Source organism: Anticarsia gemmatalis, chromosome Z (genome assembly GCF_050436995.1).
Source record: "Anticarsia gemmatalis isolate Benzon Research Colony breed Stoneville strain chromosome Z, ilAntGemm2 primary, whole genome shotgun sequence".
In the NCBI taxonomy this organism is placed as follows: Eukaryota; Metazoa; Arthropoda; class Insecta; order Lepidoptera; family Erebidae; genus Anticarsia; species Anticarsia gemmatalis.
Window position 1 is genome coordinate 16,606,888 of NC_134776.1, and position 25,634 is coordinate 16,632,521.

The following is a 25,634-nucleotide window of genomic DNA, read 5'->3' on the forward strand; positions in this document are numbered from 1 at the left end:
TACGCACACGGAACATAAATATAAAAATATATAGCAATCGATAAAATGATCAGTGCGGCTCGTGCCGATGATGTAAACAGAGATGAATGCGTGCAGGACTCGGGACGGGTAGTAACCGTGGAACATCCTCGATATAGAACCGATACAAGGCAGATTTTGCGGCAGTTAACTTTGCTAAATCGTTTTACACGATTGTATCGAAAATATTTCAGTTTGTCGGCACTGGTATTAATTATACTGCGATTTAGTTAATTAAATCGGGTTAGTAGTCAACTGCAGTTAATTACACGATAACGTCGCAAAGGCCTCAACTCGTTTGTTCATCTACTATCGATAAATGTGACGTGTTAGTTTTACTTCATAACGTATTTGTAGAAAGGCTATCGAATAAAATGTTTTATTTCATTGACAATGCGCCTTTTTACTATGATTATATATTCTTATTATCGTATTTTTCAGTTGGGTCAAGTTAACATTAGTAAGTAAAGATGCTATAGTTCCCGGTATGTGATAATAATATTTAGATATCGAATATAATGAGAAAAGACCACGTTACCATAATACGCTTATTTTTTTGCTTAACAAAGGACCGATTGTTAATATTGTTTTGAAAATCATTCAGAAACCCTATGTATAATATTATGATAGCTAGATTCAGTTGCCAACTTTGAACATAATGCTTTCAGGGTGTGTATTATTTGATACATGTTATAAACATAAGTCATCGGTCATTACAAAAGCGAATTGACAGCATGGATTTCACTTATATTTTTCTAGACTTGAAATCCGATTTTCAAATGCATGTTTGATGATTTCACACTGCTTAAGTTAACACGCAATACCTATAAAACGTATAAGTATACTTGCACACTTTTGACAGTAAAACGATTTCCCTTTGGCGTTTTGCAAGAAAGCTATTTTAACTAAATTGTTTCTATGCAATTTCTAACTACACCATAATGGCCAGCGCTCCTTGAAATACAATCAATCATTCGTCAAATCGGTTTCCTCATAAGCAATTTTTTGACGAGAAGGTCGTTATGGAGTCATTGTAAAAAAATATACTATTGAAATGAATAAGCAGCTAACGCTGTGCGCGGAGGTCAAGTCGAGGCGTTACTAGAAACTACAAGCTTTTTCTTATTTCTAAAATAGTTGACAGTGAGTTGCGTAGCACTTTTCGTTTCTGCATATCAAATGTACTTAAATATTTTTTTGTTTAAACGTTGAATAGATTTACTTATTGTTGTTAAAATTACCTAAGTATTTTTATGCTATGAAATAAAAGCTAGGTTTGTAAAAAGAGTACTTACTTGAAGTTTGGAAAGTAAAACAGTAAAAATTTTAATAAATATATTTGGGATTCGGCCTTGTCATTCATTTACGCGGAACAAGGCGAATTGAAATCAGTGAAACTTGGCACCGCAATTAATCATATCATGACTCGCAATTTTGTCTACGCGAACTTGAAACCTTTTCCGAATTGTTGGATTCCCTAAAAAAAGGGTTTATTGTATATATATTTCAAACTAATGTAAGCGTGGCAAGGGAACGTTTATTTTATCAGACTCTTCGACATAGGTACATATCGATATACATCGTATATAACTCTGGCGATTGAAGAAGCACTTTTCATCAAGACCATTTGGAAGCATTCTTGGCTTAGTAATGACTTATTAGTGAAAGACGAAATAAACGAAACTCATTTAAAATAGTATATCTATAGATTGTTTAAGTATTTAGCAAAAATACTATACAAAGTGTTTTTGTTTAAATATCCACTTATTATAATCGCATCATCGATATTTTAAGAGCCCGTTTAGTTTTTTAAAAGGGATATCATAAAAATCATAAGAAAGTGAACGTTAGGTTGTCTCCGCTGATGTTTCCTGATTTACGCATATTACATACGTTCTAGATTATTATATTGATAGTTTCGGAGCGAGTTTAAATGTCGATCGAAGATATTAGTGTAATAAATTGAGAGAACCGGCGCGCGTCAACCGCAGTGTCGCTGAGCCGAAGTTACGTCCATCTGTACCAAATATAAGAATGTGACGTATCGTGAGATTATACAGAGACATTCAGTACACCAAGAGAGACCTGTCCAATAAATTAAGGAAATAAGCTCAATGATGTTAAACATTGGACCAAAAATAACAATGATAAATCAAATACTTTAATAAGAGGTGGCTAACCTAAAAATTATAAACCAAGATTGCACTAAACGAATCTTGTAACTTTAAGTAAATTTCTATAAGAAAAGGTTCGGATATGAAGAAAATGCTTTCCTCTACAAGCGCTGAGGCAAGCTGTGGTCATTGGTCTACATTCTGGAGTATCCCATATTTACATTATACTACACCCACTAATGTGTGGTTTGTTTCTATTCTTAGACGAGATTCAGCAGCATCAACCACTTGAAATACTGTAAATTGTATATAATATAACTGGTTACAATATTTCCGCGACACGTCCCCCGCAAACGCCTAGTGTGGCTCGTATTTTTGTAACAAGGTTGCATATATTCGTATCGGCTGATCTTGACACGGAGATTTGTGCTCATCATATTGAACATTTCATATTATGTACACTGAAAGCCCAAATCATTCGGAAAACAATTACATTCTTACTAAAAGAAAATTTCGTGGTTTTGTGCGACCAAGTCATCACTAGCTTGTATTTGTAAGGGCTTATACTTTAACTTATCTTACTATTAGACGTCGTGTTACCTGTGATTATTTATACAATGTTTTGAAAATTTCAAATCAATAAATCAATTTTAAAACTGTATATGAGTGAAAAAGAGAGCTTACAAGTCGCTTATTAGTAAAATAGTAAAAGTAAGATTTAAGAATACTCATACTTATTTTTCGTTTAATTATGAGGTCAGGAAGTAACATAGGGTTTTCATACAGGAAAATGAAGCAAAATATGCCTAGGTACCTAAATGAGCGTCATGCACAATAGTAAAATAGCTTTAATTGTACAATCATAATAATATGCCTACATTATATCAAGTATACGTAACGTCACTAGTTAACTATAGGAGATTGTTCAGTATACAACTAAACATAACTTATATGAATACTGGGTAGTTACCGGTTACATAACGAAAGATGTCTTTACAAATTTACTCATACTTTTGTAGCTGACCAATCAAAGAAGCAAGAAATACACAAGTGAAGCACAATTGCTGAACTGTCTTCGGCGATTACTGTTTATTATGAGGTCTGATAGCCCAAGAAAATTCACCTTATCAACTTTTACATAAATTGTTTTGTATCAATAGTATGATAATACATTTTTAATCAAGTGCGTATACTACATACGCCACGTTGTCGATAAAGAATTTTCAATTTCAAATGCAAATGTTTCTATATATCTATTAAGTCCTCGTTGGCAGTTTAGGCTTGCACTATTGCCAAGTTTTGATCTACCCGAGACAATAAGCAGGTGTAATACTTCCGTTCACACCTGCAGTAAATGTCTAACACTAAAGATATTTAATGGTAGATACATTATTTGTGTAAATTGATACAAACTAAAGTAAAATTATTTTTAGGGCACGTGACATCAACCATTATTTTTCAATTGCCCTTCAAGCTACGTCGTCATGGTTAATGAGGCTACTCATCTAAACTACGTAGAACTCACCCCTACACCACTACCCTTGTGAACGTCAGCACCGGGCCGCTGACGTCAAACCCTTGATACAATGCATAGTATAAAATAAATTGTTTGTTTTTGTTACGACATCATTTATTCAGAAATAATCAAATACCTAGCTACCTACTGGCAATATTTTTTTCGTAATGAATCCTGAGAAGTCTCTCACTTATGTTAAAGCGTTTAAGTAAAGGTTGGTACACAATAAATTTAAAAACACGTTCCCGACGTTTGGGTCAACGTGACTCCGTTCCGAGAAAGAAAACGGCTGGAGAAATGACGAAGCCCCATAAAAATCAACGGATTCCGTCAATTTAGCTCCAAGTCTATTTTTAACAGCTATAGAAAATTCAAAACAAACAGCTCCACCGAAAGAAAATTTTCCGGTTTAAATGTTAATGATTAAAATACAATACTATCAAAATATTTTCAAGAGGTCACAAGTAAATCAAAATTTATTTTTATATTACAAAATTAAACGGCTTGAAATTGGCAAATACTGAAAGTAAGCAAGATAGATCCAACTTGTTATAGTTGCATACAACACTGACGCGTTCTCACAGGATTGAAGCTCAAATTTAATATGCCTACGATACAAAGGATGTATTAACCTCGCCTTGTCTATCACAATATAGTCTTGCTTCTAACCAGTGTCAGGTGGTTGAAGTCCTATGACGACCTTAACCTAAAACAACACTTTAAAGGTACGTCTGTTACCCTATTCTAGAAGTAACATAGACGCAATATAAACTCGTTATTATTAAAATTGGTTATTTAAACAGCATATACCACAATGAAGGGAATATAGAGAAATTCGTTGAATGAGTGAATAATTTTGGTGCGTAAAACTTACGACGCCATACTTGTAGCCGTGGCAGTTGTAGTTCAAGCGTGAGACTTGATTATAATATTACAATAAAAGGGAACGAGTATTAAGATTGGGGGACTTATTCAACGTAACTCGACAAGACGTTCGTTTGTACAATTCTGTTTAAAATTTACATCATCACAATACTATGGACGTCATATTTAGCTTAGGCTGTCGTCTGACAGGCGCCGAGACTCTGCCAACCCGGCAACCGATACTAAATAATAAATCTTGACTGTCGCGTCACAGTTGCGAGTTTTGCTCACATGTAGTAACCTAATTTTGAGACATTCGTCATTTTAATTCTGCCAAGATGAAAGAATGTGCAAGGACTAGTACAAGTGATAATGTGATTAGATCAGAGGAAACAGTAACTTGTGTGTGTGTGTTGTTGTTTCGAAATTACAAAATGCTTCCTTCTTGCGATTCAAACTACGACGCGGCGGGGCGAGCGTTTGTTCTCACACGATTTAAAGATGCCAGGTGGTGCAAGCTAACCGACCCCTAAACCAAATCAAGTTTGACTTGATTGACCCTTGTAAAAACCAATATTTCGTTTATGAACCTAAAGATTCAAAATTTAAAAATTATGAACGAGTTGGCATATAGTTACCGAAAGAAGAATTTAACGTTAGCAATAAACTGAGTTGTAACATCTGTACCATGACGTGACTGAACATTATTTGAATACGTATAATAGATCATTAATACCGAGAGAATACTAAAGTGACTTTACTTTGATTTGGCGCCGTCCTAACATTACATAATGAAATAAAACATAACGACCATTTCCAACTCACTTCTTGTACGCGTTGCTAAACTATTATATTTATTAATACACATATCTAAACAGTTTAGTTGAAACTAAATTAGAATTAAAACAGCGTCTGGCTGATAACGGGCTAATAAAACTGTCACGGAGCGAACAATGTCGATACGGTCGTCACACTCGTGTATAAAAATAATTAAAAAGAACGAACTAAAGCTGCCAAATACTCGTCAAATATTGCCTCATTTAAACTACGTAAATGTACGTTATTTCTAGTACAAAGTTACATTAGACGGAAGCATCTATTAACGCGTGAACGTACTGGAGGCGTTCAAACATTGTAGATATTAGCGAGCCGTTGGAAACTAATTCCGATACAAATTTAACGCTATAACACATTGGTGTAAAACTGAAACATGTAGGTAATTAACTGAAAATAATAGTTGACTCGCAACCGCATTATCCTTTCTCTTAAAAAGAAAATAAACACAAAATAGTTTTGAGGTAAACAGCGAAGTAGTGTGTGAAAATAATAGATAGAGGCCTTGGAAATATGTTGGAGGCGTCGTTTCATGATGATTTAGTAAACATATTGGGATTCAAACCAATTGTTATTTCAATATTACATGATATAAGAATATTTCTTCATAAAATAGAAATGTCAATTAATAATAGTGTAAGATCTTGAAGTCGAAAGTGCACTGTGTTAGGCTATTTCTCAGAGCAGGTTACTTATTGTGCACCTGTAGCAAAGAGTTCGTGTGAATACTCCAAGTATAAGGTCGTCCTAGATTCTCCCTGGGCTTTTGAAAGTCGTTGACTCAGCAACGGGTCAAGTCAAGAAGTCGTCCATGGAACTACTGAGCCGGTTATTGAAGCGCAAAAATAAATCGACACAGCCATCAATACACATTGCAAAGTACTTACTTTGAACATATAAGGGATCCGAGGAAGTGGCACTCAAACAGAATAAAGGCCAATCAACGAAGACTACAATGGAATTATTCCATGTAATTCTAAATTCTTTAGTCAATGATCTCCTTATCATAGTACACTCAAACTGCTTGTTCATTTCCGAGAATCAATAATGACTGATCACAAAGGCGTTGCACTACACAATACGCATGATGCTAAACTAAAATATTCCGAAACGTCGAGTCTACCTTTCATGTAAATTACTATTACTTAGTCATTTTAATAAATTATACAGGAAAAGGAAGACGGAAACTTTAACGTAACTTTACAATCAGACTTTACTACGGATTTTTATGAATGAAACCTGAAAATGGCTATTGAAGGAGCGGTCTTTATAACTACTATGTTATATGCGCATACGCCACACTGTTCAGTTAGTATCGTATTCCCATGCGTCAACGGCAAGCTCTGATGCAATGCATGTACTAGTAAATCGGGTTAAGAATAGTATGTTCAGTTTCGTACGTCATGTTTCATGGTGGTGTGGCTTTGAAAGAGAAGTACATTACTGTATTGTAAAGGCTCGTAAGGAAGCACTGTAAGGAAGGTTTTGATTGCGATAAACATTATTTTACTCTACATTTGTCCGAATTGTCCAGCGTCAGGTATTTAAATTAGTATTTCAACATTAATGTTCATGTTTTCGGAGATACTCTATTAACTTCATTATTTTGAGGGTGTAGGCCTCTCCGCGGCAGACAAACTTGCGTGACGAACCGCAGTCTAGTACTGATTTATTTTGCAAATGCCGACATCAAAGCTAGGATACATTCTATGATAAAGCATAACAACTTTACTTCTTATTCGAACTAAAATAGGGACTTGGAAACAATTTATCAGAATTTCACTAACGACTAGCTAACCCGTGCACTGAGCAGCTCCACTCACGAATTAAATATTCCTTGCATTATTTTTCTTCAATAATCCTTCCGGTTCCCAGTTGAATCGGCTGAGCCGTTCTTGAGTAGTGCGCTTAGTATTCACATTTGGCGATTCCTTTTTTACATATACACAACTACACTGTCAATAATTCCTATTTTCTAAGTTACATATCGACGCGTGTCTTAATTTTGAGTAGTTTCATAGCTACATAACCATATTTCATTGAAACAATAAGAAAGCGTAGGAGTTTTTGGGTAATGTCGAATCAAAGCTCACGTTTTAGATCTGTTTACATTTCTATGTACATAAAAATATACACAGTTAAATGACGTGATGGTTAGAATTTAAATAATGTTTCGGGAAATAGACCGTGCTAGAAATACAGTGAGAAATATATACGAAGACTAAGTAAAACCAGGTTTATGACATGCTACTGTTACTAACCAGCTCTTCTTTCAACAAACGTATTTCACAGCTATTATTGAGGGCAATATATTCAGGGATTGCTGTTCTTTTCTATGGTTACTGGACAACATAGGGTTAAGCCGGCTAATGGTTTAGACTTGGCTTAACGTCAATTTCTTGCAAGGACATAAAGGGAAATAGATTTTAACGTGTCATCTAACAAATGGGTAACTTGTAAACACACACCATGCTACACTCTACGAGCTTGATTTATATCAATCCTAGTATTAAATATTTCTAAAGATAACTATGGCTCAAACACAAGCAAAGAAGTTACACGTGCTGAAAGTTTTTAAAACGTCATCAAACATTTTAACACTAGTTTTTGGTGGTTTACGATTTGTTTTAAAGGTAATTATTCGTTTTTACTGTTTTAATCTCATTTTGATGCCTCTTCAACCTAAATTCAGAATTTATTACCAATCTGGCGAAACTTTTCGTATATAAAACGATCTCTGTTAAAAATTCAAAGTTAATCCAGGCACCGATTACAAGATCGATGCGACTGATATCATATACAATTATACCCTTTGTTTTTATGGGAAAAACCAACGGTTACATAATTTAGTACTAGAATATACCCTTTAAGTGCCGGCGACGACTATTAAATTGATCACGTGCCTAGCAGTCATCAAATTGCATGGTGTTCTGTACAGGTAACAGTAATGCACACGAAAAGGGCATTTCTTGGAATACAATCAATGAAACTGCGATCGCATTTCCATTTGAAACTCAAACAATGAATGTTATGAGTTCCTCAAACCAACAATCTTGTTTACGGATACGAAGATGATACTGTCAACATTTCCTTTGGAGGTGTAACTTTTAATTACCGCTGTATCTGGAAATTGGTGAAATAATACGATTGCCTACTCAAAAATGAAAACCGAATAAGTAAATAATGTACGTTATACCTTCCCACTTAAGTAAAAGATTTATTAGTACCTCTACTGAATTGTTAATTGAAAGACAAATAAAGAGCAAAGATAATAGTAAAGCTAATGTCTTAAACAATACCTGTCACGTTGCCCGTAAATAAGAAAGGCACAAAGGGTCTGAGGTCATGCGATGTCTAGCCCTCATTACGGGCTTAACAAAAGATAAGATAGCACGTCAGGGCGACTATGGCCATTATAAAAGAAAAGCCTTTACTGTCACGTCTCTTCACACATTTGCTAATGGCGTTAGAGTGTCTCTGTGTAACTATGTGGTAAATACGTTGTAATACAGATAGTTATAAAGACTCATATTATCTTTTAATAAAAATGTCAGCCCAAGAGTCATATAAAGAGGGTTAAACTGATTTATGATAATCATTATCCATTAATTGAAAATAGCTAGTAGGATTTAAAGACGTGCTTCAGGATTTTGTTCGCACTGGATAATTTTATGCATTTAACCCCGCGTTCGAAACAAATGGTTCTATTTGATATATCAACTGCCCAGCCATAGCCTATCCATGTATAACTAATTTACTCTCATAATAGTATACTCTAGTACATATTTTTTAGGAAAACGCTCACCAATTTCGTCGCTAGATGAAGCGTTAAAGATTCCCACCCTAATAAAACAGTCTGCAACGGCTACGGGAAGTGTACAGGTGTACTATTTTCAGGCCAGACCACACGTCACTATTCAGATAGCTAATCTAGATATCAACTGTAGATATCGCACTAGGAGAGGACACATAAATCGATGTGCGACGCTCACCTCGTAAGTAGGCTGTCGAGGCATCCGTCTATGTGAAGTGTGTACTTTTAGACTGTTATTAAAAGGACTTATTCAAGCATATTCAGAAAAAAGATTAATATTATGAATATTGTGAGGCACCCAAACAACTTTGCCCTATTCTTATTTGATATCCATAGATGCCATGATTTAGTTTTTGAGTTCAAAATTCTTATCTTAACCTCGACTTTTATAATTGCAGCTACTTTTTAAAGTTTCCAACTTAACAAAGCGCTAAGATGCGCGTCATGAACCTTCTATTTCATTAAAATCGGCATAGTGTCACTAACCTAGGCATGAAACACACCAATTGGATTCATATAAAAAATCTAACTAGACCATATAATATAACCACAACAATTAACTATTTTCTACTACGTATTTACTCTTCAGATCATCTTATGTTAGAATTGATTTCGCACCCGTTATCTCTATACATTTATCAAAATTTTCATTAAGCTTACTTCGTAAACGAAATATTTTCGGCCGCGACTTTGCCCTTATGAAATGATTTCCCGTAGTAAAAAGTATCCTATGTGTTGTAAACTATCTATCATATTTAGTTAAAATCATTTCAGTGGTTTTTCGTGAAAAAGTAACAAACTTTCGCATTTATATTGTTGAGTCGGATATTTCTGGGGATTTTTCTACAATCGCTTATAGAACACAAAAGCTGCGCGAACAGTGGTTCAATTTTAGAAAATAAATCCTGGTCACTTTGTGGGACAGGTGATAATCGCTAGACGGACGATTCACTGTGTCACTTTACATCAGAAGTCCATTAATTCATCGGTTTTATTTCGATGGCTTCTAATTTTATTTTTATAGCTGTCAATATCAATACCCGATACCAGACAAAGTTCTATTTTATCGCGGAATTTACCAGCCGTCACAAAAAAGTTTCCGGCTTAATTACTAAATTGCATATTTCGGACTAAAAGGTCTGTAAATAAAAACTAATCTGAGTGATCTCTTTTTATTTCGAGTAACGTAATAATTAGAGGCTTAATTTAAATGATAATCCCATTCTTTTTACAAATATGTACATATTAAAATTTAAATTAGAGTGCAATAAACGTATCCCCCTCAAGTCTCGTATAGAAGAACATTAATTGTCTCCATTAAAACTTGTTAATATCTTCCTGCGGTCACTGACTGGGTTATTAGACAAACCTTATGCGTGGGCGCCACAGCCCTACGACCTTAGATTAAATTAATAGCGCTTTTAACTCCGGTCAAAGGGCCATAGGAACGCAATAAAACGCATCACTTTTTATCCCTGATATTATCACAACTTTTAATTACGTAAAAGTATTTAAATTTAAAGTCACGTCATTGAAAACCTCTACTCGCGAGATATACATTACGGCATGGCTAGTGTCCGCTTGTATTTGTCACGTCTAAGAAAACCGGCAATGTACGCCATGGCGTACGAGATAGTGTTGTAGACAGTCAGATTCTAATTCTGTACAGTGACGTTGTTAGTTCGAAACAATCGAAAGTTATTCCGAGTGCTAAACCGACACACGTGACTCGGTATGCCGCGTTCTATTCGAACGCAACGATTTGAGGAAGTCGATTAGAAATGTATCGATTAAAATGTTTCGCGAAACATTTTATGCACATAGTTAGTATTAATTTTAGGTTTTAATGCGTTCAAGAAAAAAAGCTCCTACGTTGTTCTTCCTTGAAAAGCGAAGTTAAGAGTAACCTCAAGGCGCATTATATGAAGTAATAATATTAATTCGTTTGTTATCTTGGGCGCGTAAAAAAAAATTACGGCAAGAGTTTTAAATGAGTTGCAGTACGGTCTTATTAATCGACTAAGAAAAATAAATCAAGATCAAAGCTGACCCGTGCAGGTACAGGCCGAAGAAATGCTTATACGTACGTCATATTACATTTGTGGACAGTTACATAAAATAATGTAAATAATAGAATTTGGAAGAATTTTATCCATACTTCATCACAGACCAAAAATATCGTTACTCCATAATAGTAAAGATTTTAAAGCTTGATTTATTATTATTTATTACTGAAAACACTATATTTTCTCCTGTAGTAGATTACTAGCTTTTACTATTACGGTAACAAGACGATGGCACTGTAATTATTGGCCCACAACTAAAGGATATTTTATAAGTATCTGCCTCAAAAACATTTTATTATTGTTTTTGCTAGTCTTGGGCTTAAGAGATCAATTTTCCTTCGTCGGATTGTTTAGTTATTTCGATATCATTATTTCGACAAATTCTCAGATTACTCTCAAATTTTCGTCAACATTATAATTTTAATAATTTCGCGGTCAAAAATTGTCCTTAATAAAGTTTCTTAAATAAGTCTGTACACTACAGTATTAAAATAAAATATGCTATAATGATCCTACTACTGCTATTTTTTACTTTAGTAAGACATTTACTTTTAGGACGAGACCATTTCAATCGCGCTTTAGTTAATGGCAAGGTTAGTGATGGTTCACATGCAATCTGGGTTCGTCGCAGGCACATTCCCGCGGCCGTATCGCGACCTTGTAATCTGAACTACTCATATACCTAGTGTACTACTTAATATCTTTCGGCATCGAAACTAATTAATGTTATAGCTAACAATTTATTTGTTGAACTCCTTTGATCATCATTCAGAATTAAAACAATATAAGTAGTTTTTTGCAAATAGTATTTTAATATCCAGTGCATACATAACTAACTGCAAAATCTATTTAGATCACTAATAAAGGAAGAATTTAAAAAAAAAGCCTATTAACCGTTTTTTAGACACTACAGTAACATGAGACATATCAATCTGAATAAAGCATACAAAATATATCAAAGTAGTAATTTTACTGAACCATTTTACTTGTTTGAAAGGCTATTTTTAAAAGGTTTAATCCACAAATTGTGAATCAGCAAAGCAATTTCTGATTTGACAGCTGATTTCCACCACTTTTTTAACAAAAGTCATATAACTAATGGCAAGTTTACCTTTTTAACTTCAGTTTTAGTAACCTAGGATATATTTTTGACGCTATGTATCTATGGACAATATTCAGCAAATAAAAGAGAATAAAGTAGATTGCTATAAGTATATTTCCTATAAGGTATAAAAAAGTCGATCTAGATTTAAAGAGATAAGAGTTGTTGCCAAGTAACCAAACAATATTTTATCTAAACTCCATATTAAGTGACCGACTCTAACATTGACGCCGGAAAATCATCATCTGCTTCTATTGATTATAGAAAAACAATAATTAGTTAGCTAAGAGAAGTTTTTAATTTAGAAACTGAAAAACACTTAGAGACTTTCACATACAAGAGTACTTTCCCGTTGATTTGCTTCCGCTTCCATAAGTTTTAACTTATGGAGTCAGCCTGGGACCATTGCCAGATCAACCAGTGTAGGAACATCAGGAATTCTAAGGTAATTTTTAAAGTATATTAGAATATGGGAAGTAATGCATGTCTGCATTACTTCCCATATTCTAATATACTTTAAAAATTACCCCGGCTGTATCAAACAGCATTCTGTAACTGAAAAGATGTCATTGCTGTAACTCCCTGTTCAAAAGAGTGAATTAGGTGAGTAAGCTTTCGGGTATGTTTTAATATTGACATCTATAAAAAAAACTAAAATATCTAATTTCTGCCTAAGTAGGCTCATAAATTTTAAGTTGTTGATATTCCTATAATTAATCATTTGGATGGTATTGAATAGGTGTGTGCTAGCTATGTAGTTCTTAAATAGAGTTATTGAATAGATAAACTATTTCTAAATGTACTCAGAAACGGGGGTAAACCAAGCAAAAGTTAGCAGAGCATTTTTTTTTTATTTTACGTAGGTAGATGCAAATATTCTTTAAGTGGTTAACTTTGCTGTCCAGCAATGATATGGCTACAAAAAATCCTTTACTCAGCAGTGGAATATTTGTTAACATACATACAACGGCTACATTTATATGCTAGCAAGATCTGAAAAATTATAAGAAACATAAAAAGTACTAGTTAGGGGTAGGCAGAGGCTGGAGCACACCGTACTGACGTAGATCCATACTGACCTAAAAAAGTTTAGCTATCTTGTCATACGTATGGAAATTTGTTTAAGTGTATCAATTAATTTTAGATCCCTAGTATAATTTTGTGAATTTAATTATTTGTTTGGAGCAGAACTAGCTTGTATAACTTTATATGCGTATTTACAATCTGAACTAGCACAAAATGTTTTTTATATGCAAAGGGCTACCATTTCACTCAGTTTTAAACAGTTAACGTGTAGTAACAGCGCACACTAAAGTTTGGACCGAGAACCACAATAACACAATAATGTATATATTTACAAATGATGCTTAAATGTTATCAACAGACAAATATCATGACACTTTAGTTCAACCGTTACATTCTTATATGCATAATAATTGTAATTGAGTAAACATTCGTAAGGATTGTACTAAGTGGTGTTCTTTGGTCTCTGAAAAAGGTGTGATTTTAAGTATGTATGGAAAAATGTTTGTGTAGAAAGTATATCAAGAGATATATTGGTATTTCTATGTTGGTACTATTGAGTCACAAAGTAATTAAGGAGCCATAATCTTTCTTGGAATAAGAACTGAGGATGTTAATTGTTCATCCATCTTATCATTACAATCATTAGTTTAGTATATTTGAGTACAATTGTTCTTCATATTTTTTAAATGGAACAATTTTATAGTGGAAAATCTTTGTCTCACATTTTTACCAATAGATTCACATTAGGAATTAAAAACTGAGTAATATGTGAATGTTATAACATTCCATATGACCTACTGGTTATTTTTAAGTCATATCTGTCAAACAAATTGTTTATATAGTTTTTTGAGGGTAAGGTAGCATACCTTACCCTCGAAGTTAGTATACTATAAAATCTTGACTGTTTTATGATAATCATGAGCCACATACCTCGAATTTAATGAAGATCAAAATAGAAGTAAAATTTGTTGTGCGTGTGTGAACAGCTGAAACTTACCTGATGCAAGGCAGTGAGGCCGTCGACATTGGCGGTGTTGATATCAGCGCCGCGCTTCAGTAGTCGCTGCACTTCATCCTTGTCTCCCGCCGTGCAAGCCGCCAAGAACACGATCCCTGACGAAAACTGTATCCTGGACGCCCGCCGCGGCGAAGCGGACTGCTTGTTCGTGTCCGATTCTTCCCATCTCTTCAGCTGCTCCGCTCTCTTGAACAACGCTGACGAAGATCTAGTATCCGTCATTTTAACTCTCGACAAACCACTTTGCACTCAATATGGTCCATGCGAACACTTTTCACGCTGCATAGATTGTGTTTTTACTGCATACAGTACACAAATGCCGAGTCCATAACTTAATTGCCAAAAAAGGAAACATGAAAGAGGAAACGATCCAGGGAGATTGATGCTAAGAAGCATTCACGCGATCATTGTTCCGCACACTTGTTGAATTATAAGAATAGCACATCCAGACACCGATTCTATGTACATGACATAACCAATAAGCTAGACATTTAGCGTGGCAGCCATTACGAGAATAAATTTAAACAGCCAACTAAAGTACCTACATACCGAATGCAAAAAGAAAAACTAGGCAGCGAATGAGAATGACGGAAGAAGAAAACGCCTAGCGCCACCTAGCACAACAATCACACTGAGTTGCCATAACGAAAAGTTCGTGACTTCTTATACATGCCAAAAATGTAAATGGAAACAAAGTTGAATGACATTCTCGTCATATAGGTACTAATTTCTGGAATAATTTGTTGACAGCTAAGTTTTCAGAGTAGGTACTTTTATATTTCGTTAATTTTTTTTCATTTTGAGTTTAATACAAACATGCTATGTTTTCATATCTTCTGATTAAAGAAAATATTTAGGTCTCAGATTTGAAAATGAATGAATACTGATCGGTATTATCTTCAATTGAATACTCCGATATAGTAAAACATTGCAAGAACACACCAGTACCTGTATTTTTCACAAATATGTACTTAAATGATGATCTAATTTATTTATATCATGCTTCGTGTGTTCTGATGAAAAACGTAACCCATGAAAAATGACGCCGTATAACTAATATTCCATATCAGTATGCAAGCATCATACCTAAATATTGTAATAGGTATTGTATTTTTTCGAATAAAGTGGAGCAGTAACATATTCTAGGACTACTTTCGAACTTTGATCTACTATGCTGTCTGTCTGTCCAAATGCTATCACATTAATTAATTATAACTACTCCGATTGAATACAGTTTCTGCCCAGAACAGAAACTGTTTACTATTGCGCAGTAGCTCATACAATCATCATTTATTTGATTCCATTCTCTTCTTTGTCTTATACGGAAATATAATATAAATTTAAATATATAACTCTCTCTGAACAATTAATGAATAAAATGCTTTTTTATAATGCTAGGTAGGTATATTCGAAAAGAGCAGTGATAACCGAGTGACTGTAGACTCTAACCCCAGGCCCACATAATGACTTTTTGAAATAATGGGTGAAAATAAATTTGTCACATTATTTATCGGGTAAGTTATCCGATACCATAAAACGTGAAACGGGTGCTTGAGATTTTTTTAGTATTTTATATCAAGTTTCGGCGGGTTCGAATCTCACCCGGGATGAATTTTTGTGTGATGAGCACGAGTATTTGTTCTTAGCATGGTTGTCAATTTATCTGTAGGAGTATGTAGGTATTTAGAAATATTTATTTATCAGTTATTTGTTTACCATAGTACAAGCTGTGCTTAGTTTGCAATCAAATAACCGTGTGTGAGTTGACCAAGGCCATTTTTTTAAATAATTAGGTGAAAAATGTATTACAATCTAAGTAATTAATCTGTATATTTCATTTCATATAAAAAATAAAGTGAATAATCATTCAAAGAGCTTGATAACCGTAATGAGAATGTCAGTATGATATTTTTATATGGTAACACTAGTAACGTCAAATTAAAATTGTTCTCTCCCTCGAATTTGTAAATCCAAGAAATTATTTAGAAAGACTTTATATACCAAAATAATTAGTTATCAATTCTACTTTTTTTTACAAATGTAATTAACCAAAATCCAAAAATTTTCTCGAATATTTTCAATCGGATGTTTTATGTAAATGAAAACAAAGCGTCAAAGCGAGCGAGAGAGTCCGATATAGAGCCGACGCGAGATCGCTCGCCTAGCGGTCTCTGGTGTTCAGAACCAGTATCGGTAGTTGAGAGTCCGTAGCCCGGAGTTCAGAAATTATTTGAAATTCAAGATGGCCATGTGTCACGATGGTTTCTTGAATTGTTATAGTTAAACTTTATTTGTTTTGTGAGAAAAAAGTGAACTATCATGATGGCTGACTTAAGTGTTGATATTTCCAAGTTGCCGGACGAGATAAGAGATAAATTAGCCGAATTAGACCTGGAGTTATCTGAAGGTAAGAATGCATAAAAGTCTGCGTTACTCATAGATCGATAGAATGTGTTAATTTTGATTATTTTTTAGGTAAATTAGCTTTTAATTTAATTTTGGCTGTACTTTAGAAGTAGTTTTAATTTATTTTAAGTTTTATTTTTGTGTTTAAATAAGTTTTTAAATTGACGTAATTCGCCAGCTGATGTTTTCGGTAAATAAAGTACGAGCATAGTTTACAGTGGTTACTTTTTGATATGTTGTGATAAAGTTATGTGTGTTAGTTGCTCACGCTCGACTAGTTACGCTGTCACACATGGCGAACTAAGGAATGCACACTTCTGCACGAGACGAATACGCTTCTTGGAATACAATTCGTACTCGCAACTCATCGGCCTTACTTTTGTTGCGTCGAGAACAAGTCTGTCTCGCCAGCCGTACGTTCAACCCCTGCGAAAAAGTACCTTTTAACGTTACATTCTGTATGTAAACTTGTTTTAAAGACGTTAAATATTTATATTACGATTCAATCTTTACACGTAATAATAAAAGATCGCTGGTCGTCGTCGTATTGAGAACAACTCTCGTATTCCTTTACGACGAATTGAGACCAGTTTCTTTGTGAACATAATAATATCAAATGGGCCAGCAGTGGTCAAGTTAGTAAGCACAAATTACTCATATCCTCTCTACACATATATTTGCTCAATTTAGAGTTATCCTTTACAATGGGCCAGGAAGTAAAAGAGCTTCAAGAATATTTCATACTTAATTGAACCTGTTTGTGAGCTCATTGTATTATTACCTTGAATGTCTACTAGTTCTATGTAGCTGGTTGTTTATCTATGTAATATTTGCTAAATAATGAATTTAGATAAATCAAAAGAATTGAATTTTCTTTATCCACAAAAAGATGTGTTTGAGTCAAAAATAAAATATTGTCTTATAAGAAATATTTTTTATATGTTGATTCTATAGAACCCCTATTTGATTCTTACTCACCATGACAGCATATTAAAATTTACACTAACCACAACCATATTTTCTAATCAAATAAAGTATACAAGTAAACAAAAGTATACCCATACAAATTTTCTAATTCACCTCTTTTACTTTCAATAATTTGTATATGTAAATGTACGTACCAAGTTGTATTTAAAAAAACATACCTAATTCCTAACTCTTTCATATTGTCCTGTCAAAAAGACCCCTGGTTCAATTGATTCAAAATACCCCTTGTGACCTCTAAATCTAACCAGAATGACCGGTATTTATCAAAAGACTGACCATCTAGACATTTACATGCTATTCAATGGCATAAAAAGTTCAATGAGAGAATCTCAAGTAATAATGTTAACTAAATACCCTATTTGTATTAAAATACCATACAAAAGATCTTACACTGGTTTTCCATCCCTCCGTTCGTGTGAGACAATATCTGTACCAACTGAGTCTTTTTTGATTCCCTTTGAAACCGACAAATACGATCCCGCCGCCGGTTAAGCGTCATTGCGACTGATTCGTTCTTTATACTGAATTTTGGTGTCTACCTTAGCCTAATAATATTATAGTATTAAATGTAATACACTAATATTGCATTCTTCCAAAAGACCTAATGAAAAGTATGACGCCTTTGCTGGGAAGAATTATAAATTGATTCTATTGCTTATAAATCGGCATACTACACGATTTATTTACTTATTTGGTCGCAAGTTGCTATCTACAATGTTATAATTATGTATTCTATAAATAGTCACTAAGGTCCACTTGAAACAATTTACGCTAGCAGTTCAAAATCAATTCCGATATCGCGCGCAATATTAATGCCGACGTATCGCTTCCCAGTTATAATTACCCGGTTATTATAATATAATATAATAACTACTTCATACATATTTTATTATCGACCTTTGACTATTATAAAACTAACACACATAATTTTATTATGTAAGTACGATAAAATTTGATGAGCTCAGCGTTGCAATGCGAATACATCATTTTTATTTGTTTAATGTTTATTATTTTGATTGCATTTGTTTATGCACGTGCGAATTATTTTGCTTGTCGGCTGTTTTGTTTGTTTATTTAATGTCTAATGTTTATAATAATAACGGTCATGTCGCGTGATTTTTCGCTGGAATGTGGCTCATATTGTGCGGTCGATGGTTATCACGTAAGGTGTGAAATATGATATGTGTAGGAGCATCTGTTTGTTTTAAAAGCAAGACTAGCTCTGATTACGTTAGCTGAACGAACCGTCAGCAGACGCATAAGAGCAATAAATATAGGTTTGATAACTTCGACTTTCATAGAAAATTAAGAGAGCTTTGAAAGAATTATATTAGGTAATATATGATATATCTAAATTTTATAAATAATGGGTCATAAAAATTTAAATAAACTCTTTGCTAGTTGTTTTCGACGTCATAACCAAAAGAATAATTATATGCTCATGAAATTATTTACTATAATCCTACGTTAAACTAGTATAGTTCGTACCACTTTATGATGCGCCAGTGGCGGACGCAAGCGCAACTCATGTCACTCATCATCACACTAGGTAGAATGTGATCCTAAACGGTCTAGCAAAACGTTCTCATAATCGAACTACGGCGTGAGGCCTATTATTAAGAGATAAACTGTAATAGTATACAGTTACAATTGTGGTTACAAGTCGTTCAATAAAGTACGAACCTCGAGACAAAATTTATGCGCGACGATAACTCAATACATTCAATCTGTTGTGTCGAAATATCGCACATGATCTACGTGCCGCTCTTTAAAAATGAATTCAAATGATAATTATGTGGTAGAGAATAACTGAGATATGGTACTAACCGCTGTATTAGTCGACTAACAATACTTTTGTCTCTTAAATAAAGTCCCAATGCCCCAAATAAAGTAGATAAAAAATTACATCCAATATGATCCATCCATTCTTAACAGTTATAGCTACTAGCCCAATTCTGAAAAACCTTTGTTCAAAGGACAGTAATATTCGGCTTGTTAAAACATATTTTTACTTAATTTGTATAAATCATGATATTTCCTGGCGATGGAGTCACTATTGTATATTTTTTTCCTGAATTCTATACGCTAAAATACCAGATACGATGTTAGGTAATCCAAATTTTATAAATAAATATCATTGATCACATTTATGTCGATTTCATTCAAAGATTGTATTTTATTTTGTAAAAGAACAAAGGAAATCTATTATTCTTGGTTCGATTGATGTAAAAAATTTACTGTCGTAACAAATTACAGGTTTAACAGCACTGTCATGTGTGTAGTTAAGTAATAAAAAGGTGCTCCTAACTGTCACAAACGGAGGGAGTCCTTACCGGCAAGGTATCCATTTTATTGCTTCCTGATATTAAATTATTCAAGTACCGATATATTCTCCTTCAATTTCTTACTATGAATATGTATCAGAAAGGATAGCATTAAAAAAATGTTATATACTCGTAGTTAGTGTATGTGACTTTGAAGCGAGGTTGAAGCTGTCACACGGGTAATTCAGTTTCGTGTTAGCTCCCTCAAATTTGTGTGTGAAGCAGTTATTGAATCTGGGAAGTTAAATCGCGTTAGCTTTCAAATATTCAGTTTATTTAGCCTGTAACTAGACTAGTAATCCAAACTTTTAAAACAGTGACCCAAGCGTGTGGCCAATTTTATTAATAATTACTCTTAAATACAGAAAGTATATATTATTCCCGTCCCTGTCGAAACTAAATTTAAGGACCCCCACTATAACATCTCATCATTTAAAAAAACGATTAATTATCCTATTTCTCACAGGAGATGATTTAATAAAATATTTTTAGTTTCTCCTACCTAATTATCATCTGAATTAACTCTCTAAGATGTTAGCCGTGCCCCTATCGATATCCATTTCGTTGTACATGTTGCTGTTAATAGGATTATAATGGTGGGCGCAAGCCATGACTGCACAGATCCAGTACCAAAACACGCGTAATAAGTTAACAGCAAAAATACAAAATATATTTTTTAGTAGGATAATTAAGATAATTAAACTTCTTCACTGTTTGTATAAAAACCGCGCTTTCAATGTTGAGAAGGTACATAAGTTAGCCCATCCACTTACGACGTTTTCCTACGGCGTTCATATGACGCATAGCCTCCAACCCGTTTTGTCATGACTCGGTCTGACTAAGCGGCCACAATTACGCTTCTAAAATATATAAAATAATTGCTTTAAACAATTCCACCTAGTACTGTTCTGTACAAAATTAAAATAACAATTAGTTGAAAACAGTGATGCGGTCACAAAAATAACTGTTGACATTATTTCACGTTGATGTTTTCGTTAGTCATTTGCAAACGACTAAACTACGATTGCTTGTTGATTTTAAATCTTTTTAACCTTCGAAAAATTCAATGAGTTTTCCGACTATGAATACTAACATAAATAGTTAATTATTTTATCAGGAATATCGTATTCTAATGTAAAAAAACAAGAAAAACACTTACTCAATTGATTTAACGCTGTTGATAAAACGTCTTAATCAGTTTAAGAATAAAAAATGAAGTGCAAAGTTGTACAATAAAATACAAATGACAGTTTCAAATTGTCCATTAAAATCATTGCGGAGCAGCCAAAATATACAGTTGGAGTGCAAATTAACAGGTTAGACAGGGCATCGTACCGTCGCTCGCATGTTACACGGCGACCGGTAGCCCAGCCATGCTTCCGGGCCACAACGGTGCACACAAAACGTTAGTACGTGTACTGTCAAACGTATGGAAAGCGCGATCACCACTGATGCGTATTCAATTTAGGGGGCTCTGTTTACGCTCAGGCTTCAGGTTTCGCTTGCTAATTTTGAATGGGTATTTTAACGCTTAGATTAAACTGCCGTTGCTGCTGCTGTTTGGATTGGCTTTAGCTAAATTGCAGCAATATTTACATTGCATGGAAACATAGGTACAACCTATGCTTATACGTTTTCGACTTTAGTCTTTAGCACATACATTTAACAAGATCTGATATTCCCTATGAATATCGTTGAACTACAAACATATTTCCCGAAAACGTTTGTGAAACGATGAATGAAGATGTCAGTCGGGTCTATTCAAGCTACGCTTCGATAAATAAAAGCACGGAAAGATAGCCGTATTTACTTCAGTACATCTAGAAAAAAGCCTTTAGCGTGTGTACACTCAAAACTAATATCTCATCGATAAAAGCACTTTGACTTAAGTTGAAGGGTATAAAGTTCTTATTTTCTTACCGTTTGACCCTTTGCCCGCGTGTATTGAGTTCGTGAAATCACAGCATTACATGCCGACAAGGCAATTTGCTGTTCAATACCGACCAGATGATGCGTTCACCATTCAACTCCATTCGCTTGAGATACTGAACACGATGCTTGATTGCTATCCTACTGTTCGCACTCTCTGTAATGCGGGTAATATACGGACATTCATTGACTTCGGTCAATATCTTATGACACCCGGTGATTGCTTGATTATCTTAGCTGTTTAACGCAGTAATTGAAAATATGACGACAATATAATTGTTTGTACCTACTACAAAAATATTATAAAATATTTACTCAACTAGTTGGATAAAAACTTGTTACATTTAACATGCAAAAATCGGTGTAACGCCGTTTGAATTGAAAAGATACATACATACCCGTACGTAGTGTCACAAAAGCGCATACCGTATGCTTTTTGCATTCTCTACATATTCTGTAGCGTAGACTTTTCTGTAGCCAGTTAGTGCCCTTTTGTAATTTTTATATGTTCGAAGTATATTCATTTAGACCTTACAGTTCGTACATGTTGCATAAATGTATGTTTAAGTATGTAATAAAGGCTATTCATAGATGTAACACTTCCGCACTTAGCTCTGAGAGTGGGTAATAATAAGTAACTATATGTTCTCGGACGACATGTACATAACTAGTCATTCAAACTCAATTATTTAACACTTCTAAAGTATAGTTGTATGTTATTCCGTGGCTATCTTATCATATAGTTCACTGTTGAGACGTCTAACAGAAAGACACCGCAAAATACCTACATATCAGAACATCATACGTCTAAGCACTCAACATTAAATTCGATTACGCATACAAATACATGCAGTAAGATAGCCATAAAAATAGTTGGCGTCGCACGCGCATGTTGTACGAGACGTGAGTTTTATGACCGTTCAGTGAGCAGTAGTTACAAAATGCATGTTAAGTTTATAAACAAACAAATATGATGAAGTTTTCTCTTTGGAATTAAAGGCTGTTTGTTGTTAGTCGTGAAAAGGTTGGTATAAGCATTCTTACGTCATTTTTTGCAATTTGTTCGCCCGTCATATCAATTTATGCATAAATTTGCAAAGTCGTAGGTTCAAAGTTTTCGATCGAAGTCACTGTTCTAATCATCTATGAATGTATTTAGTCGTTGTTACATAAGCCTTAATATCTCATATCAACATTCACACATAGACTCGTATCAAAACTCGTAGCTAACCGGGCTCGCATTTACTTGGTTCATTGACTCCCCACTGTCACAATGAGAGATATTACACAGCGATGTGAATCCATAGTGCGAAACTATCATTTGTGCTACTGACTGGTACTGACGACTTAATTGAACGCGTGTCCTCGTTGGCGTAATAACAGTAAATAACTATGATGAATAAAAATCTTCTCTTGTTGTATGTGTAATGATGTTTATGCACAAATAATATTTTTAATGTGCGGTATGTAGCTATACATATACCTCGTACGAATTACATATTTATAATAATATATTTGTATCTTCATTCTTTTAACTTTGTTCCCATTCCTTTGAAGTGAATGACAAATATTACATTTTAATAGTTTTCCGTATTATTAAAATAACAGTCACGTAGTTAACCGTCTCGCAAAGCGCTAGGCAACATTTATTAACACATATTGCGTTAAAAAGTGTATGACAACGGCAATTAACTGTATCGCGTCGATGATACGCCAACTTCATACATTAATTACTTAAAATTGAGCTGCACGCGCCCGGAAAATACGCCCATCACACAGGAATATCCGTCGTGTAAAATAATGCACTTATACGTGAAATACTTGTAGCGAATTCTGTTTTAATATTAAGGCCCGATGAAAGCGTCTGGTATTTACCGTCTACAAGTGTAACATTTTTTCTTAATTTCGAATAAAACTAACGCGCTGTTTTTGCAAACTTCACAAACAATGCAGACTGGCAAAGGAATTCACAGGCATTAATTCACATATGAGACAAAAACAAGTTAAATTCAGTCGTGAAAGTGTTTGAAACAGAAAATTGCCCTTAAATTCAGGCGTACCTTCGTCATACCGGTGCCGGTGCAGCGTTTCTCCAATAAATAGTTGTTAGGTTACTTTGACGCATTTCGTTTCTCCACCGTTTCGCACTTTTGTGTCAAACGTTGCATAAACTTGTGAAATTCTGTTTGATGTTTCGAGTTTTGCCGTGTTACAGATAAAGTTTATTTCTTCGAAGTTTTAACTATGTAACTTTATAACGATATTACTGCAGTTGGTTTCTAGCTATCAGAGCCTGAAAGCGCGTATAGAATAGTGACATCTTTACCGCAATGCTTTTAGCGTTCAGAACTTTGGCACGTTCAAGAATTATTCATATTTAACACGCTGTAGGATGAAAAACACGTGTCGCATAGTCACACAATCAATTGACGGTAATTGGTATACTAATGGTTATTATATTAGCTCTGTATACGTCGAAAATTGACTGAAGCATCACACTCACGTTGTTGTTTCGGTCATTACATCGTGTACACACCTGTTAAAGCTGAACGGTTGTTACTAGGCGGTTCGACAGTGATATTGTGTATTTAATATCATTCATGTCCGCGAGTCCCAGACATCTTTTATCGAAAAACCGTTTACGTCTTTTATTATGTTTAGTTAAAAGAATTTATATTCGTCTGAAACCCTCGTGTTTCTTAGTTTCTCATGTGATTGAAAGATCTTGTAAGGAACATTTTTTGTAATTGGCTTTCTCAAACAAGTTTATCTGGCCATGAGCAATAATATCGCAGCATGTATTAACGACAATTCCCATCGCTGCTCCCTACTCGCGCTAGTTGTGGTCCCCAGCGTTATATTATGTCAATGGGTTAATGCTCAATTAGGATGGGCGACAGCCGGGCCTGCACCACGCTGCTGGCAAGAGGTACAATCAAACCTGTTTTATAACAAATACTATGAAAAGAAATAATAAAACCGGTGTGATGTGATACAGGCCACAATAACTGACTAATTTAAATGTTTAAAGCTTTTTATAGACTTGTTGTATTGTCACCTTGTTCTGTAAATGGCTAAATGATACCGTTTTTTCTTCCCACCTTTTTGTGTGGCCTTTTTACTCTTCAATCTTCAACGGATGCGGTTTTAAAAGAACAAGGATTGCAATACGATGCTAATAATATTAGTTTTAAATTTATCATATCTTGAACCAGAAGAATTCTAAGGATATGTATGACTTATGTGAATTTGGGCGATACCATATCGTGATCATTCATACTTATTTTAGGAACTATGTTATATTATTAAGTGAAACCCAGGGTTATTATAAGAAAAAACTCGGTATGCTGTCGATGTAAATAGAAAAAAATAATACAAGGTCACTTTAAAAATGAAAGCCAGTATACATAAATAGCGTTTACTACAGTTAGCATTTAATCATGTCAAAATAATTTAAATTTGCAGCATCTATCGTGTGTATTTTGAAAGCTAAATAATGGAGAACCATGTTATGAAATGAAATTATACTCCCATCAAGCACGATCATTTCCCACGCGATATGATGTTTTATGTCTCGTATTACTTGATATCAAATAATGAAAATATTGCTCAGCAA

General features: G+C 34.2%; 2 protein-coding genes across 15 annotated transcripts in view; one reads left to right on the forward strand and one right to left on the reverse strand.

The window, feature by feature from the left end:
• Mbs (Myosin binding subunit) overlaps positions 1-15,465 on the reverse strand; it is a 55,426-nt gene extending 39,961 nt beyond the window's left edge. For 6 of the 11 annotated variants that reach the window (XM_076135233.1, XM_076135230.1, XM_076135232.1 and 3 more), the window contains exon 1: positions 14,352-15,465. In XM_076135233.1, the coding sequence (XP_075991348.1) occupies positions 14,352-14,594 (243 nt within the window). In that variant the 5' untranslated portion in view covers positions 14,595-15,465. The remainder of the gene's footprint in view (positions 1-14,351) is intronic. The other 5 variants (XM_076135231.1, XM_076135223.1, XM_076135224.1 and 2 more) reach the window with 4 other exon arrangements.
• A 1,037-nt stretch (positions 15,466-16,502) lies between these two features.
• The window catches only part of DIP2 (disco-interacting protein 2), an 89,073-nt gene continuing 79,941 nt past the window's right edge, over positions 16,503-25,634 (forward strand). For all 4 annotated transcript variants that reach the window (XM_076135270.1, XM_076135272.1, XM_076135271.1 and 1 more), the window contains exon 1: positions 16,503-16,779. In XM_076135270.1, the coding sequence (XP_075991385.1) occupies positions 16,692-16,779 (88 nt within the window). In that variant the 5' untranslated portion in view covers positions 16,503-16,691. The remainder of the gene's footprint in view (positions 16,780-25,634) is intronic.